General features: G+C 36.4%; 1 protein-coding gene across 7 annotated transcripts; it reads right to left on the reverse strand.

The window, feature by feature from the left end:
* Positions 1-3,238: 3,238 nt before the first annotated feature.
* Positions 3,239-8,652, reverse strand: LOC103721327 (WRKY transcription factor 72A-like). 7 transcript variants are annotated; one of them, XM_088722725.2, is made up of 8 exons: positions 8,480-8,646; positions 8,355-8,390; positions 7,761-7,838; positions 6,940-7,032; positions 6,567-6,605; positions 6,075-6,473; positions 5,804-5,917; positions 3,239-4,441 (listed from the first exon to the last, which is right to left on the reverse strand). In XM_088722725.2, the coding sequence occupies exons 1-8, from the start codon at positions 8,567-8,569 to the stop codon at positions 3,512-3,514; spliced, it is 1,779 nt and encodes a 592-aa protein (XP_088578851.2). In that variant the 5' UTR covers positions 8,570-8,646; the 3' UTR covers positions 3,239-3,511. The 7 variants fall into 7 exon arrangements, with proteins under 7 accessions (XP_088578851.2, XP_088578852.2, XP_088578849.2 ...); XM_088722726.2 differs by lacking the exon at positions 8,355-8,390; XM_088722723.2 differs by having other exon boundaries at positions 6,075-6,605; positions 8,480-8,645.
* Between the last annotated feature and the right edge of the window lie 10,487 nt (positions 8,653-19,139).

A 19,139-nucleotide genomic window follows, 5' to 3' on the forward strand; every position in this document is an offset into this window, starting at 1 on the left:
TTCTCTTAAGGCAAATTCAAATTACAGTAGATCTAATGCTACATACCTCCCAGAAAAGTGGAATTAGGCCATTGTTATAAAATAGGAACCTAAGACTTGGAACAGAACATCATCAGAGTCACAATGGAGAAAGATACTTATAGTTCTACTTGACTAATATAACATCTGAGAAAAAAATAAATACCAGAACTAAAGAAAGAGAGCCCACTTTCAGCAATTTATGCATCCACAAGGCTGAAGGGCCATCAGAAGAGAGCTTTCACAGCAATATTTCAGCTTCTCTAATAATTAATTACAAAGTGCAAAGCCCATGCTGAAGAATACTTTAGAGGAGGAAGAATCATGAAAGATGAAACGATTAATGAAGAATTACCATTGCATCTCTGGGTTATCTTATCACAGAACATTCCCATAATGAACATGTGCACACGGATAACCAAGAAATTAACCAAATAAAAATGAAAGAATCCACCATGCGGTCTCTGTTGAGTCGTAACCCTGCAAAGCACCGTCAATCTGTAAACCGCAAAGAAACCAACAAGCCATTACATCAAACAGAAGACTCTCAACATTCACCGACCTCTAAAATCATTACAAACGTTGGCTCCCATCTTAAATGACACCGTAAAACACCCAACATCTCTAAAGATTTAACTCTATTTTTCCAAAAGAACACCAAAACAAAACCGCATCTTGAGACTAGGGTATATTTGGTTGGAAAGAGTTGGACTCTCGAAGGGAATGGGAACGAGTGACTCTGTTCCGATCCTCCAAGACCTAATCCCGACTCTCCTACAGTATCTAAATCCTATTTTGACTCCGATTTCCGTCACGAACCAAATACGTCGGAAAATACGATCATTCTGACTTCTATTCCAATCCGGTTCTGATCGAGAACCAAACCCACCCTAGAAATCTCTTTCAGATGCTATAACCACAACTATGTGCAAAAGAATCTTCTAATAATAGTAATTCCACAAAATGGAGATCAAATTGTGCAATTGGTGAGGCATATCGCATAAATTGCTCGCCGATAAACCCTAGAGCGATCTAAAGAGGATCATACCGATCTAACCAAGAAACTAGAGCGGCATTTGCCTCCATTCATTCTGTCGGATTCTTGGTATTTATAGGAGCGAGAGAAGTAAGAAATCTAAAGAACACGAATAAAAACCTATCGAAATCGGAAAGGATTATATGAAAGAAATCGAGAGCTTTTTTTCTTTTGTTTCCTTTATTTCTTTTAATTTCTATTTCTGGCATTGCTTCCCGCTGCCCTTCCGGCCGTGGGCGGCGACGGACTCGTGGCAGTCGGGGGTGGAAAGAGCCGTTGGATCAACAAGGGAAACCCAGCTGGTTAGCCAAAACACGAAACATCGGAAAACGCAAATTAGAAGCTGGTTTTGTCGAACTTTGTCCATATTCGGAAACATTTATAAGCGCCGGACAAATATTGTATGCGACTCGACAAAGTGGATTGCATCGTGAGCTAAGCAATAAGCAGCCGGATTGCCATTGGATTATGATTCCCAGAATCCCAAGGTAGAAAATTGGATTAAATTTGGTCTATGATCAATGAGGGTGCAATGCCAGGATAATATCATTACCATCATTTTTCTCTATTTTCTCATATCAATGAGTTATTCATTATTTCTTGTACGAAAACAAAATTGCAAGTATTAGTTTGTGCGTATACATACACATTTAATAGGCAAGTGTAGCACTTGCATGTGAAGGTAGAGGTCCAATGATTGCTTCATATTGTCTTAAATAAACTTGTGAAAAAGTGAGAGTTAGATTGTTGATGAATGAAAAGGGTATATCAAAACATAAAAAAAATAAATTTAAACTAAATTGTTAGAATAATTTTAGGGATCACATAACAAGTTGCATCACTCATAATATTTTTCTTTATTAGCATGATTTTGTGTGAATCTATATTAGTTTTTTTTTTGTTAGCTTAATCTTGTTATAAAAGTGATTTTAGGGATATATTATTAGTAAAATCTTATATCAGTGTATATTATTTTTCATGTATAGAGTCTATACGCGAGTATATATAACTTTTGAGATGTACCGAATTTATGAAAGAGAAATAAAATCACTTTTCTCTCTCTCTCTCTCTCTCTCTCTCTCTCTCTCTCTCTCTTTTTGTTTTTCTCTTCTTTCCCAAATATTTCAACATAAATAAAATATCAATAAAAAGCTAAAGAATATTTAAAATATTAAATATTTGAATTTTTCTAGTTAGATTCAATATTCTGCTAAACTGTTTACACGGACTAAAAACACTTTAAAATTATAAAAAGCTAAAGAATATTTAAAATTATTAAATAATTTAAATTTACCTAATATTGTGTACTTCCAATAATATCCAAATAAATGTATCAATGCATCCTTTTAGCTTTTTGAATGACAATGAAAAAATAATATTCAGATACATTTTGTATATCAATTCATCCTCTTAGAACAGAAAGGAGAAAAAAAAAGCAGAAATAGATGATAAAATCATGATTTCCATCTATACTTTTCTTTTAATTCGGGGCTTTAAATATACGTCCAATTTGAGCCCTTTTTTCCTGATCTGGACAATCAATTATATTAGCTAGAGACTCAATGTATTGTGCTACGAACATAGTTCTTCAAGGATGGTTTAGAATTTTCTTTCCGTGAAATATTTGATAATATCATAGAGGTAAGGCAGGAACGGATAGATTAAGTGGCCGACTTGACATTTATCTATATACTCCTTTGATAAGTTGATAATGTACTCATTAGCATACAGAATGTCATATACTACAGCAAACCCTTGCCCTAGTTTGGCCAATAAAAGAAATCCCTTGGGCTCCGTATCTAGAGATACAAGGCTGCATAAAGTGATAAATAAAGGTTCAATTTCATCAGAAAAAGATAAATAAAGGTTTAAAAAATCTGCTTACATATGTTTCTTTCAATAATATGGAAGGAGGGTTGAAAGAGATCCCTCCCATCTTAGAATTTATTCGGAAAATGAAAAACGTATGTACAACGAAACAAAAAACAAAAGAAAGAAAAACAAAACAAAACAAAAAATCAAAGAGAAGAAAAAGGAGAATACAAAGAAGAGAAGGAAAAATAAAAAAAAAGCCCTAGTAGAGGGCCCAAGTAGCGACAAGACCTTCACACTCAGGAATGAGCTTGCAAATTCTTCTAGCAGCAGAGTGCGGCGCACTCCAAGTAATCAGAAACCACTTCCCAATGAACAGCTGAAATAGTCTGGTTATATATCTGGTCTAGTTTCATGGCTTACACCTAGATCACCATCACCATTTTCATTCACATGGTCAGACTTAGTTGCCTTGCTTGCACTGTACATCATGAAACAACAATGCCTTAACTTACCTACCCCAACCCCTTCCCATATATTGTCATTCAGAACTTATAGCTCAATGACCACATACAATGTTACGGCTGGATAAATTCCAAAATTCCTAGAACAAAATGAAAGCAGAACTAAATCCAAAAAGGGCCTTCAGTTGGTGTTTTCCCTATTTTCCACTGGAGAGGCAGAGGCACTCTTGGAGCCAGGAAAGCCCATCGAAGGCTGGAGGAACATCAAGTTCCCTTGTTGAGGGTTTGAGCTTGAGGCCGTCGACCGAGTCAAGTAGCTCGACGCACAACCGTTCCCGGTCGCTGCGCCTGAGTAGTGGGGAACTGAGTTGAAGTGTTCTCCCCATTTCAGGCCGTGGCCTGAACTCTCGCCTCTCCCACCTTGGGCTCCAACATACGACGTGATGGCAGCTGCTATCACCGACTGGAAGCTCGGGTCCGACGTTATAGCCTTAGTAATTGTGTCCGTCAGTGAATTCTGGCTTGGAGAGGGAGCACTTGGGTTGGTGGCCTTGTTCAGATAGGATTGGTAGAAAGGGTCCTGAGGTTGTCTTCCGAGGTTCAAAGAGCCAACGAGACTCTTGTTATATGGCTGATTTCCGTGGTTAAGATAACTATTGCTCCACGATGTTGGGATGGTGTCAGACTCTGGGGAAGAGAAACTGAAGCCTGTTGAGGAGTATCTTGGAATGGAAGCAAAGTTTGAAGAGAACCTACTGAAGTGAGAAGGTTGGGAGGTGGATGATGGGGGGGCAGTGAGGTCTAGTGTAATGGTGGGGTGGCAAGGGGTGGAAGAGATCGAAGGGTTTGGAAGGTAGAAATGACCTGGTCTTGAATTGCCTGATAGGCTGAAGTTTAGGCCATGGAGTCTGGCGTCTGTGGTGGTGGTGACAGTGGAGGAGGTGGCGAGAGATCCGATGGTTGGTCGGGAAGCGGAGGAGCCAGACATCAGCATGCAAGCAGCAGCGGAGGTTGTAGAAGCCATGGCAGTGGCTGAGTATGGAAGTGGGTGGTTATGGGTCCCCTCATAGGTGGTGATCAATATAGACATATCTTCTGCACACCTTTGCACCTGGAAATTGAATATAGAAATGAGAAGAATATTGAGTACATGGAAACTTTGGTGAATTTCTTCTAAAATTATTTCATTTCTGGATATGAAAGAGTTGAGATGGAAGTCGGCAAGGGATACATAGAACTTAGAAAGGGATGAAGTGATGCTAAAGGAAATTAAGCTTACATTATATATTAACAGGCAAGTGATAAACTAAATTGATGTTTCAAATTCTATATTTCAACACTTGCATCAAGTTGAACATTCTGAATGACTTGTTAAACGCGTCTTGGATGCAGACAGGAACATCCTCAGCAAGTTCTACATGGTTATTTATGATGATATAATATACTGAAAGGAATATTTTCTTCTGACTATGATTTGAAATTACTTAGATTTCTTTCTCAAATTCTTCTGATCTAGGACTATACTTTTAAAAGAATAATAAATTTATCTAACTCAAAACATTATTAAGATGATTGACTGTGTCTGATATAGTTCATATTCCCTCGCTACAAGGAAACAGAGTTTTAGCAATGAATTATAGTGGGAAAAGAATATTTACCTCCAAAAATAGGTTGCATATATAGCGGCAAAAATATGTGCCTCCGAAAAAAATGATGTAATATTTATAGCATTAAAAAGAATTGTCTTTTTTTAAAAAAATATTTACAGCAGGAACTACTTTTGCTGCTCTATTTTTTTTTTGTGTTGAAATATATTTTTCTCTGAAAGGAAGTTCAAAATATAAATGTTGCTAAAGTTTTAGCAATGATGGCTGCAAAAGCCATTCTCAACTTTTTGCTGTTACTCCAACGATATAAATATTTAGAGGTAATTTTATGACTTTTGGAAGCTTTTATTTGCCACTAAAAACCTCTATTGTTAATCATTTGAATAACTTGTCTGACATTTTCTATCAAAAGAGAAAAATCTATCTGAAGTTACGTAGGATCTGATCACAAATCTTTTTACATGCGGCTTTTTTCCAGACAAGGAAATCATATTAAGAGAAGATTTCCTAAAACATAACTGAAAAAATGGTAATGGCTGCATTGTTCGGACCTAACAATTGATCAACCCGAAGACATTTATCAGCACTAAGGATTCGACCAGGAGTCTTGATCATACTGGGCTTTGGAGTAATGTAAGACCAGAAGGCCATCATATTATATCCAAACCCTAGGCAGACTCTCTAACTATGACCTTAAGAAAATTAGCTTCATATATATTTTGTTACTAATTAATTGTTTTAGCGAGCTCTATAACTATTTAACGTTATCTCCAATAGCCTACAATCATATCAATCTTATATCCAATGCATAGATTATTTCAGACAAAACCAAAGCCAAAAATAAGATACAGGAAAGAGATCGTTACCTGCTTCCTTACTGGGCATGCCGGTGCAACAGTGCAACGATAGTATGCTCGTGGGCATGGATTACCTTTTGCAATCTTTTGCCCATATTTTCTCCACTGGCATCCATCATTCATCTAACAAGAAGGAACAAGAAGATAGAGTTTGATCAGTAATCAAATGTTCAGAAGATCGTTATGTACTATTTCCATGCATAATATTACTACAACCAAAGTATCGATCAAATGCATGCAATTCAAGTTGATTGGTTGTAGGATATGACATGATACGGACCGTCGGTGCATCACATCGTGCTCTCACGGAAACACGTGCTTTCTTGACAAAGGGCTGCTGGGAAACTTCATCGTCACCATTTCTCAAATTCTTCAATATCTTGCTAGGTGGCCATGGCTCCCCAGGCTTTGCTTCCTTTGGCTCCTCGAAGCTATTGCCTGGGCTCAGGTTGGAGCCAGGTTCATTGGTGCCAGTACCAGATCCCTCAAATTTGCAGTCTAGTCCAAGAGTCAGGCCTCCTTCAATCTGCTCATGACTCTCTTTGGTTTTATCTGGGCTCACCTTCTCTTCCTTCTTGTGACCGCTTGAACTTGTTCCAAGGCTTAGTGAAACAAGCTCAGGTTCTTCTACTTCATTTGGAGCTGGCGGGGTCTCAACAGGTTTCTTGGCTTGCTCTTGCTGAACAATGTCAAAGAAGTGCGTTTGGAGAGACTGGTAATCTTTAACGATGCGGGCTAATATTGTCTTCAATCTTTCATTCTCTTCTCTTACCTCACCCATTTCCGCCTTAGTGGATTCGAGCTGGTCCACCTTCAAGCACACAAACCCAAAGATGATGAGAGAATATCCATAAAAACATGGCCTCATGTTATTAATTCATTGATTTGAGCCAGTCACAGAGCCTCATGACTAGTGTTGTTTGATAACTTTGCCGCAAATTTTTTTTGAGATTTGAGAGAACAAATTAAAGTTTACGGATCAAACTTTATTTTGATGGAAAATCTAGAGACGTTTACGAACAAAAGCTGGATATATGATAACATGGCATGCCTGTATTAATTCAACATAAACATAAACATAAAAACACAGATCCAAATGATTGTGAGTAGTTTTTTGTTAATATATATTAGAATAAAATTCTAACCTTACTCATCTTAACGGAGTCCTCGAGGTTTAAAGAAGACGGTCTTGAGGATGTATCCATAGATGATCTTTCGCTTGGGATTGCAGCAGAAGCCTGTTACGCATCTTTGAGTTAGATCACTTGTTGGAAAAAAATGAATAAAGGCTAATCTGGTCTGACGCTTTATTGACAATAAATTATAAATGACTGGAAGGCATGGAGCATATGATGTTCCCTCCCCCTTAAAACTATAAAATTAATGAATTGAATAAAAGCAGAAGCAGTTTTTGATTTTCTTGGTTGTATCTATACACGACCACTGTTTTTAACAAAAAAAAAAAAAGGCAACAAATAGAATGAAAAGTCTTATCCTTTTCTTGTGTGAAGGTAAATTCAAAACATGCATATATAATTAGACTAAGTTGATCATGGAAAATTGTAATTCCAGCTTCTAGTGGTTTGGCTTGGATCATCAGCTATGATATTACAAAACAAGCCTAGCCAAAGATAAAGAGACTTTACCTAGTTTACGATGTTCATCAAGAGCTGTTCATAAATTATAGGAACTTGAATATTTTAAAGATGTTGGGAATTCCCCAATCATTTAATTTATCATTCATTGAGTATACCAACGACAGGTATTATATTTCACCAGACTCTTAAACCAAATTAACCCTCGTAAAACTGTGACCAAGTTACCAGAGTTCCAGAGAAGTTTTTTAAATCCCACAGATTGCAATCAAAAAAAAAAAAATGATGCAATTCTCACAAGAATTATGCCACGAGCATATGTAATGATCGTTTCGCTAGTTATATTTGAAATTAGCTTCAAACCTTCATACCTGTTTGTTAATGATTGAATTGGGAGAAGGTGACCTAGAAAAATCTCGGTCCGCAGCTGGTATTTCACCTCCAAACTGCTGCAGTATAAGGTTATTGATTGTTGAGAAACCATATGAGCAGAAGAATATATAACAGAAAGGTTAATAGGCTCTTCGGAAATCTTCCAAGAAGTTGCCAAATCAAAACCACAAATAGTCTATTTCCTTTTCTTTGTTTTTTCCTGAGAAGATAGTCTATTTTCTTTTCAAAGATTCTTTCCTTGAAAAATCAAAAGCCAACTCTTTTTCAAGGATATATGATAGTCTTACAATCTAATAGTCTGAGATAAAGACATGATGTTGAACACCTTGTCGGTATGTTTGTCACTTAGTGATGATGGAATTCAATTCATCAAAGCCTAATTTTCCGCTCAAATATATGCTACCAAGTTCCTAAATGCTACAAAAATTCATTTTTTTGGAGCTACTAAAACTTCAGAAATGCATTAAAAGCAAAAAAAAATCTTAATTAGGTTCATGTACCCATTTCAATCATGGCTTGATATTCACACACACAAAAAAAAAAAAAAAAAAAAAAAAAAAAAAAAAACTTACAACGATGAAGCTGATGGGCAAGCCCAGAGTTTTCCTCTAGAGAAAAATAAAGGAAAAGAAAATAAGATTCGGAGGACAATGCTGCATCTGGACAGAATTCAGACAGCGAGAAGAAGAAGCCATACCTTTCCAATTTTTCCACCCTCTTCATCACCAACACTCTTAGTTCTCTTTTCCTCTTCATCAACAAGAGACCCTTTCAGCAGCACCTCCATTGGAAACAACCCCAGGTTTCCTCCTCCTCCTCCTCTTTAATAATATTTCTTGTGCCGCGCCTCCTGTCCTTTCACCCCCTCTTCTTATAAAGGAAAGCCTCCTGTTTTTGACTTGTTTAATAAAATTCAAATCGCAGCGCTTATCTCTAGTGGGGCATGAGCACCTAAATGTCAAGGGGACTGAGAGAAGCAATAAGAAAAATATGGGGATCCCAACGTGTGAGACATGTACTTGTCAGGCTGCGTCATTAGGAGAGCTTCCAGCCGCACTCCCCGGACCGCTTTGAAGTTTCTCCCTCTGCCACCTTGTGCCAATCATCACCCCTTCAACGATGTCTGCCGGAGGTGTGCCCCACCGCCGCTTGGCTGCCATAGTGCCTTTAGACGGGAGCAGCAACTGTTCATGATAGCTCATGGAAGACTCGGAATCATACTCATACCAATAACTCAAGCATGAATTATCCTCATGTAGACTTTAGTTGAAAAAAATTACATCTACCTGTTTGATCTATCTATCTAGCTATCTAGTTATCCATATCGATCGGTGGATAGAGATAGGTAGATAGATATATAGATAGATACAGTGAATCCTGTCCTTCATCCAAAAGACACAATAACAATGGACCATCTTATCATTCAAGTCACCAAATTTATCCATATTTTGTAAGAGATAATATTTCTGAATCTATAAAAAAAAATTAAACCAAGGATGGCTGATCTCTTTGCCCGGTACACATTTTTAAAACTGCTCTTGCTTTACATCCACAAACTTATTAATGGCCAAATGATTTTCCAAGTCATTTTTCTAACTCTCATAAATTTTTCATATTATTCACTACGTCATTTCTCTACAATTAATTAAGAAGCAATCTCGCGTCAACTGTGCATCTATTTATGCATCAACAACCGAGGACTTAAAGATGATTTGTTGAAGAATATATAGATTTTAAGAGAGAGGTGATCTCAGTTAGCTGTACCAGTAGTATAAAATAATGGAGAGGCTGAGGTGTTTTAGATTCCGACCACCAGTTTCCGGTGAGCCCACTCGTGCTGGAGAGGGACAGTTTCGAATATAATCTAGTTGTTTTAAGATCCCAAGGCGTTGAAACGTTTGGTTCGACAACCTCGCGTGGAGATTCCGGTCTTATTTCCAAGGCCTCCAGCTGATTTTTTCAAAGTTGACGAAAATGGCCCCACCATCCCTGCCCAAAATGCCCCTACTCCTACTTTTCTCTTATAAAGCATTAGGGTTTCAACGTTTGCGATTTTTTATTATTATTTTAGTGCAGGTTAGGTAATTGCGGCTCCGTCGAAGCTAAAAACACGTTTAATGCGCCGCTTTCTTCGTCAAGAGCACCAGCTTTGCCTCTCAATTTTTCCTTGGACTTTTTTTTTCCGTGATAAATGCAGGGAGGAGAATTATGTAACGAGAAGTTTTAGTTTAATTCATTTGAGCACATGCACCGTCACCTATTTATTTTCCGGAAATGCCCCTATATAACTTTATTGACCAAGGTGTGAAGCATATGGGAAGTTTAATGTTGATACATCGCACCAATTCATGTCCTACTTAGGGCTCGTTTGGTTCGCGGAAAAAGAAGGAAGAAAAGTGTGGTCAACGGAAAAATAATGATATGCCTCTTGTTTGGTTGAAGTTTTCAAAGGAGAGAGATGGAAAAGTTGTATTCTCATGAGAATATGATTCTCATATTTCATGAGAAAGTCTTTTTTAATGAGAAACATGGAAAAGTTGCTTTCCTATAAGGCGGGAATCACTTTATTTTTATTTTTTCCCAAAAAGATCCTTCAGCATTAAAGAAGCATTAAAGACCTAATTTTTATTAAGGGCATAATAGGAATTATACATAACTTTTTCAGAAAAGTGGATGGCCAACCAAACATAAGCACTTTGGAAATTTGTCACTTTCCCATGGTCAACCAAACATGCCAAAAGTACTTTCCTATGCATCCTCTTACTAGGAATTTGTTTTTTAGTAATCATATTTCTATGAGGGAAAATGCTTCCCGCGAACCAAACGAGCCCTTAGAGGTATTAGAAGGGCATCTTCGTCCTTCTGTTTTTTTTTCTTTTTTCTTTCTTCTTCTTCTTCTTTTTTTTCTTCTTTTTTCCCCTCCTCGGATAGTTTAAATAATTCTTATTAAGATGTTTAGATAATTATGTATAATATCAACCGATTACATCGCTGGAAGGTCGTCGAAACAGTTATGCTATATTTTGATTTCGTAGAAATGGATTAGGATTCATTTAGACTTTCAATAGCAATGAAGCAAGCAATGAGGCATGCAAATAATTCTTATTAAGATGTTTGGATAATTATGTATAATATTGACCAATTACATCACTGGAAAACTGTCAAAAAAGTTATGCTATATTTTGATTTCATAGAAACAAATTAGGCTTCATTTAGACTTTCAATAGCAATGAAGCAAGCAATGAGACTTGCAAAAAGAAAAAGGGATAAGTTATTGAGAGATGATAGTTTAATTGCTAGTTTGAAAGAGGCTTGTTGCTGACGGTGTGTTGCTTTTTTAATTTTAGATGGTTCATCATTCTTCCCAAATATTGGTTTTTTTTTTTTGGCTTCTTTTCTCTATTATAAACCTAAATAGTCTAGCTTAAAGATAAATTGATTCGTATCCTGCGATTCGGGTTGTTAGTTAAAACATTAGATATGGGTAAATGGATGTTGGCTGATTACCTAGCAAAGAATTTTTAAAAGGAACTCAAGCTGGATTGTAGGTGGATTGATAGTTCGATCTACTTGATCAATTTTGAACAATACCCCTCTCAAACATATAAATGCCCCCCCCCCCCCCTCCTTTTTTTTAAATATATAACCTTATCATTTTTTATGTTAACAAATTTAATTGTTCTTCCTCTTGATATATTTTCATTTATTCTTAAATAATATTCTCTAAAATAGAGTATTGTGCTTTTTTTTAATTTCATATAAAGTAAAAGAATCACAGATATAATTCGTTGGTGCAAAACTTTTTCTTCACCTTTTTTTATTGAAAAAGATGATTACTCCCTCTACTTCTTTTCATGGTATATAAAACAATACCCTACTCAAGAGAGATTTAAAGGTCAAGCTAAGTGAAACTTGAGCCAATAGAACATAATATATGAAAGTAAAAATGAAAAATGAAGACCTACTATCTTAGAAAGATCCATTTAGTTCGAAGGACATGGTATTCTTACGTACTTCTTGAGTTAAACTAACATGCCATTCCAAAAGTTTGATATTACCGGAATGCCATTCATTCAACTGGTTCATCTTGTTTCTATAAACATGATGTTACATTAATTACTATTTTCCCAATGCCTTTTTAGGAAAAAAAATAGTTCATTAGATGGCTAAGTAGATTAGTTAAAAGTTAACAATTACACCTTCAAACTCATGTTTTATCTTTCATGCAACTACTTCCCAAAAAAAACTTCTTTTCCATATTCAATTGTTTGAATGTTTAGAAGAGGTATGTAAAATACCTTACTATAATGGAGGATATCGATGTTGCTCCTTTCTATTAGCCAATTCCTATTAGGGCCCTAATTTGGTAAGTGCAGCTCTCTTAGACTATGGTAAGTAAAGATGTGCAAGTAGCACTAGAGTTGAGCAAGCATTTTATTTTTGTTGAGTTCTTGGAAGTTGCAGGTGCAGGAAATAAAGCCTTGGAAGGATAAACACATTTTAATTGTCCTAATAACATTGGTACATTAGGAAATATAAAAACCCCTATCCAAGCTACCTATTTGTCGGAAATGTAGGGTAGTGATTAGATGTCCTAGGAGACCGTTTGACCATCAAGTTTCGAGCGTAGATCTGGTGGTTGGATAACTGTCGCACGCGCACATCGAAATCCTTTTTTTTCCAAAAAAGAAAAGAAAAGAAAAAGACTTGGCGTCACACAAGTGTCATGCTTACGCACGTACACCTCGGTCTCCTCCCACTCTCTACTCCTATACAAGCAAAGATACACTTGATGTTGGTTTCACCTAGACTACCAACCGGATTGGCTGGAAACTCTTAACAGCTGGATGGAATCTCATCAGCTCATCAATCAAGCGTAGATAGATCAATAAATTATCTTACATGATAGTTCTCTTGTATGACAATACTTAGAGGCAGGGACCAGAGTAGGTCCAACACTTATCATGTTCGGTAAAGCAACATCACTATATTATAAGATGTATATATAAATAGACATGCATTTAAATACATGAGATGTATAATACATTGACGTGAGATGTACATTGATGCATCTCATAACTGATCTATGCCGACAAGATGAATCGATCAATAAAAGCTTACCATCTGCAATCCCATCCAATCTCTTCGATCTCCATCAATGAATATCATATCAAATCTAATCCCGTAGAATTGATGCCGTTGCTACAAATAAAATAGAGAGTTAAAACCATGCTAAAATATAATACGTATGAGATCATGCTAATACGTGTAGCCATGGAGTTGGAAAATATTTAGAGAAGAGCAATGCTAAGATCCATGGTTGTTGCTTGAGGGGCACGGTTTAATAAGATAAATAATTAGTCAATGCATGTATTAGAGAAGGTCGCCCCCAACTACCTATCGTCAGTAAATTAAACAAGTTAAATTAAACAAAAGAGAGTAGAGGGAGAAACCATAACAGGCGGAAGGAGTCAGCGAGTCCGCGGAGACGTCGTTTCTAAACTGTTCTATTAAAACTTATCGTACCATGTGAGGCCGAGCTTTCAACGATTTTGTCAAACCGGCCCCAAGAGGGGGATCGACTTGGAGAAACGAGTAGACTTTAATTTCCTGAGCCTCTGAAGAAAAAAATAGCGACAAGTAGTTGAACCCTTTCGGTGTTTGATGCTTGAAAGGAATCACTTCATTCCTTGTCTTCTATTGGCAGGGTTTTGCTTGGAAAGGGCAGGGTTGTGGGACATGCAAGAGTTTGATTGATAGACCTTAGGAATCCATCCTTTTCCCAGGTTTTTTATTAGTTGAAGTTTCTAAGAACCGTTTCTCAGAGGAGTTTATAAGAGATATTATAAACTTCCTAAGCTAGACAGAAAATATCTTGGAATTCATATATAAAATAAAACAAAATAATGTGAAGGTCATAATTTTCTCTCTTTCGCAAAACAAAACAAAAAAAATCAAGGCCATAATAAGATGATAATTTAATTTTCTCTTTTTCTCATAAAAATAAAAAAAAATATAATGATTATTATTCCAAATCCATTATAGGTCTTCAGAAACATATACTAGAAGGTTTGATAGTTCAACCGGTTCAACAGAGTAGTCCAGTCCAATTTTTAAAACACTGCAATAAACCACAATCCAATGATTACTAAAATTTTTCGGGTGAAAAAAAAAGGACTCGGCAGGCCTATTTTCTATAGTCTTCCTGCCTGTCGGTGTCAATCCATGACTGTTTAAACTTAGTATAATTAATGATTGGTGGCTTAAATTGAGAAACATGTATAATAAATAAACTGATCGATCTGTGGATTGGAATCTGGTTTGCAATGACCTGTCACGTCGATCAAATTGATAGTGGTGTATGAATATGGCCTGATGGCTGCCCACAAATTAATTGATCATGTTGACTTGGGTTTAATACCATCTACAGCAATTGGCGGTGTGGACAAGCAGTGCTTTTCTTCATGGACTCTTCCAATGGGAACTGGCACAGCCAAATGGCTCTAATTATTCTAGATTAGTAAGAACAACAACTTGACAAAGTCATTGGATCCCCAATTAAGCTAATGAAATGGCATAAAAGAACCACAGAACAAATATATAGATGGATCTAAAGGCTTTAGGTAAGAAGTAGTCAGTGATTACTCGGATATAAAATGACCTAGCTATAAAGTCATGTCTTTATCATCATAGCTCCACCCTTTTATCCAACTTTATTTTCGAACCATGCATAGAAGGCTAGGATCTTTGAGTAAACCAATGCCTTCCGTTCCTTCTTTTTTTGTTAAGATAGGAGAAAAGAACCCAGGCGTCCAATCTTTAAGTTCTCAAAAATTGCACCTGAAAAATTCTGGACACTGAAGAAAGGGAGAGCACCAAGATTTAAGCAGAAACTTCCAACTTCACCTTATGTAGTGCCCTCTGTCCTATGGAACTCGCGCCAAGTTCAGTTCAGCCCAAAGTTGGGCAGCTGCTGCAAACTTGTCTGCTTTTCATGCTATGGTTTGTAAATGTCTCTGAATTCATACAGGACCTTGTGATGAGTCCTGGGTGCATGCAAGCAGCACCTAATAAGGTCAATGGGTTGTACTTTATGCTAAACTTGTAATACTTTTTCCAAGCATTGTCAAGTTCAAAACTATATTCTATGTTTAGTTGAGCTTACTCCTATAGAATAAGTTAATGACTACTTCTTCAACTGATCTGAAATAAAATAACCTGATGTGCCATGTGTACAAGGAACCTAATCAATTGTATAATGGCCCACAAGCATTGATTAAAAGGGCTGCCTCAACAGCTTGTTGAAGTTTTTGATCTCCGAAGCTCTTCCTATAGATTATAGAGATCACGTCCAGATTGCACTTATCTTATTGAAGTAGGTCAATGCTTTGATCAAGCATTGAATTTAGCACATTAAGGCGAGGCTGGACCTCCCATTTTTTAAAGTTCTCTACACCTTTATACACAACTTCAAGTAAGATTTGCTTCCAACTATCAAGTAAGAAAATAGATATATACTAAACCAAGATTGGTCCCTACTCAGTCAGACCGACCTAGCTTGTTTTTTAGAGGTTAACCATCAGCAGCATGACTTGAAAACAACCAACTTTCTATTAAATCCACATCTAGGAAGTGCACTGCCATTGGCTCATGTTTGGATGATGCCATGATTTATTAAGTCACAGCACAGCTCTGGGGTGCCTCCATGTTTCATCTGTTGAATCACCTACATAGCCTTATCTTTCTTCATGAAAGGGAGAGAAGAGAACGAAAGGACAAACTTAACACTAGTGGGAAAATGTCTTACAAAATTATTACACAGATGATGAGTGATGAGTACGTATGACCCCTAGATAAAGCTTGCCGGTTTATAAAAGGTCACGTAGTATTGCTCTTGAGGTCCTTGTAAGGCTTCATTTCCTAGATATCCAAGCTTTAAGACCGGCATCGATTACTGTTGCTGGTGACATAATCGAGAAAACTAGACCATTCGTCAACATGCAACTCAAGCTGCATGCCTTTTTCTATACCAAATCAATTTTTCTACTGCAGCCGATGATGAAATAGAACTATAATAAAACAAATCAAAGGGTATCATTCGGGACTTGATGAAACCAATTAATATTGCACCATTTTAGGTGGGGAAGTTAATCTTAGAGATTAAGGCTTCGGATTATCAACTAAAATATGGCCAACTTTCTCGAAGATTGGTTACTACGGTCACTATTGAACGGACTTTTTCCTCTTGACGTAATAATATTGAGCTGACTTAGCTGTCATTAGCTGCAATAAGACTAATCCAAGCGCCAATGGAGGATTACATCTCACACGGTAGGAGCGAGGAAATAGGCAAAGGACTAAGCGTTTTGACAGGAAATTGTCCAATGAACATGTCAATGAACAAATTTCCACCAGGAAGAAAAGAAATCCGCACTTGGTCTTACCAAATGGAGAGATATTGTGGTAGTAAGATTGGGACACCTAAATACTCTATGAGTTCAGACGGTGTTTAGGAAATTATTAAGTATCAAATGGTTAGTTAAGTCCTAATCTATTGAAATCATGTGGGAAACCTTAATTTGGTAAGAACTTTTCAAGCCATTAACTAGGGGTGCGATTGGGTCGCGATATGTCTGAGTTTTACTAATCCAGACCCATACCTGTTGGGGTTTGCAGTCCAACTTTTGTTCCATACCTTGTCCATTGAAGTTCCAGATAATTGTGTATCATGTTTTATTTGAGTGGAGATAGATAATCATGTCTGGATACCCATCAGGTATTAAAAATTATATTGAAGAGTCGATCATGTTAAAACAATCCATGTTTTGAGAAGTTTATTAATGGAATATCTAATACATGCTAAAAAATCAAATCATTAAGAACAAATACTTGATAGTTGAGCAGACAAATAATTAAAAAGATATATTTTATTTAAAGTCAAGGATGAATACCTAAACATGGTCAACTTGTGATTACTTTTTATTCTTTACACCACTCTATAAACAAATGCTTCTATGCTAGGACTTTAGAAATTGAAGGATATATCAAATAGAATTAAGAAAGCTAATATCAGTACCACTAAACAATACCTAGAAAATAAATATCCCCGTCTCTAAGTTATTCATCGCATTGATATAAAAATGTATGATTTTTGTTGTACTAGTATGCTAAAATACATAGTAATGTATTTAATTGAGAATCCATCTTATTAATCATTATATATAATATAAATACATAATTAATAAATTTAATGTTTAGATTATAGTAAAATATGGTCTTATATCATTTTAATTATTAATTAAATAAATCAATTAGAGACTACCAGAATATGTAATTTTTGGCTTCTAAATATTTGTTATAGTGAGAGTCATAAAATATTGTGGATCTTTTGGTTGCATGCCTATTATTGATTTTATACTCAAGGGAGTCACGTCAACATCCCACAGAATTCGATTTTACTTTTCTATATATATATATATATATGCATGAGTAATTTTATGTTTGTTCGACTCTGATTTGGATGGAGCATGGATCTAAAACCTCAAAACCAGATCTGTCACGAAAATTTCAACAGGTCTAACTTTGGACCCATATCCAATCCCTTCATCACTGGAGTTGGCTGAAGTTTGGGTCGAGCCAAAATAGGTTTTGGGCTTGCAGGTGAAAGTCACATCATTTATACATTGTTATCAACAAGAAGGAGAAGAAGAAGAAGTCACAGCTGAGGCACATTTGATCAGAATCATTAGATCAATAAAGCATTTCATAGATTTGCCATATAAAATCTAGAAACCAGATCCAAAGATAGGAATGATCTGTTTGAGATGAGATGCGAATGATAGATATTTTGGTTGGGTGCCCAAACCAAGAATTAATCTTGTTGCAGGATCCACTTTTACTGGTGTAAACTCAGGTGTTTGGGGCATTATGATATTAGTTAATCTTGTTTTCAAGTTTCTATTGGCAATTAAAAAAGGAAAATCTTTCAGTATTTTAGATACCAGGATCTTCTAAGATAATTTGGAAGGAAAATACAAAAAAAAAAAAAAAAAAGATGAGGGAAAAAGTACCTAAAACTCGAATATGGTCCAAACTCCAATCATTTTGTGACAATATAGTAAGGATATCGTCTTCGAAATTTATCTTGCATAGAACTATGATATTGTAACAATATTTAGAAGATCAGACTTCCTTGCATAATCTTATCCGGCCCATTGGATGAGCATCACCAATTCACCATGTCCTTCGGTTCGGTCCCGGTTCATCACTGGGGACTCAATGCATTGGGCTGGGCTAATGACATCGGGCCACGGTTGCCCATGCCGCGTCATGAGGTCCATATCGAAAGAGTGCACGTCCCCACTGCGCTGAGGAGGCCCATGTGGTGATACCCAATTAATGCGATGATTTGATGGCCATTACTGTCCCAACAAAGGGGGCCCAATTAGTAGCATGTTATTTGACCCTATCAGCTGGGATGATCAACCCTGTCTAGACCTGCATGAATAATTTTATGATTTAACCTGTACATGGAGGCAAAACATCTGGATTAGTTCGCATGAAGACTTAGCACACAAGATAGATTAAAATCATCAAATCAATAACAAAAACCTTTCATCATTCGCTGATTTGGATACTTATGCAAAACTAAAAAATTCAAATAATATCTTTCGGACAGCCTTTTGAATGAGGTCCTACGTCATGACAAATAGTATCAGAACAAATCCGATTCATAGCTTATGCGGACTAAAAGATACTGCAGTACATGCTCATTGAAGCTAACCACGAGTTGATTGTGGTATTTATACTTAGATTTCATAGAATTTAAACTCTTAGTTTGGCGAGAATATCGGTGCTTAAATAGAGCAAGCATATAATGATCCGTACAAGTATGTGTTTAATCCTTTATCGGCTGTGCACTGGATAGATTTTGGATACTTATACAAAGCTAAAAAAATTAAATAATATCTTCTAACAAGTTTTTTCTGAATGTGGATCGGGTTGTGATAAATTTTTTATTCAGTCTCTTCCCGAACAATCTATCAATTTATATACTTTTTTGGCCGAGGTAAACAAGAAAGATGTAGTCAAAATAATACCATGAATAAGAGCTGTGCTATCACAATATAGGCAGACATCAACCTAGAAGAGATGCCCTTTTTTTGTTGTAATTTTCTATTGAAAAACAGAAATGAAAGAGGGACAAGAAAGAGTCTTACGAACTATACAATAGGTGCCTATATTTTTGGCAACACCCAACCAGTCCGAGGTTGTCATTTCCCATCCGAAAGATCAACCTTTCTCACATCTCGCATCACCTTTAGCTAGGAGTCAGCTGAATGCAACCTTGGAAATAG

This window comes from Phoenix dactylifera, chromosome 5 (genome assembly GCF_051530095.1).
Source record: "Phoenix dactylifera cultivar Ajwa chromosome 5, Ajwa_hap1_PhDact_Kaust_v1.1, whole genome shotgun sequence".
NCBI lineage: Eukaryota > Viridiplantae > Streptophyta > Magnoliopsida > Arecales > Arecaceae > Phoenix > Phoenix dactylifera.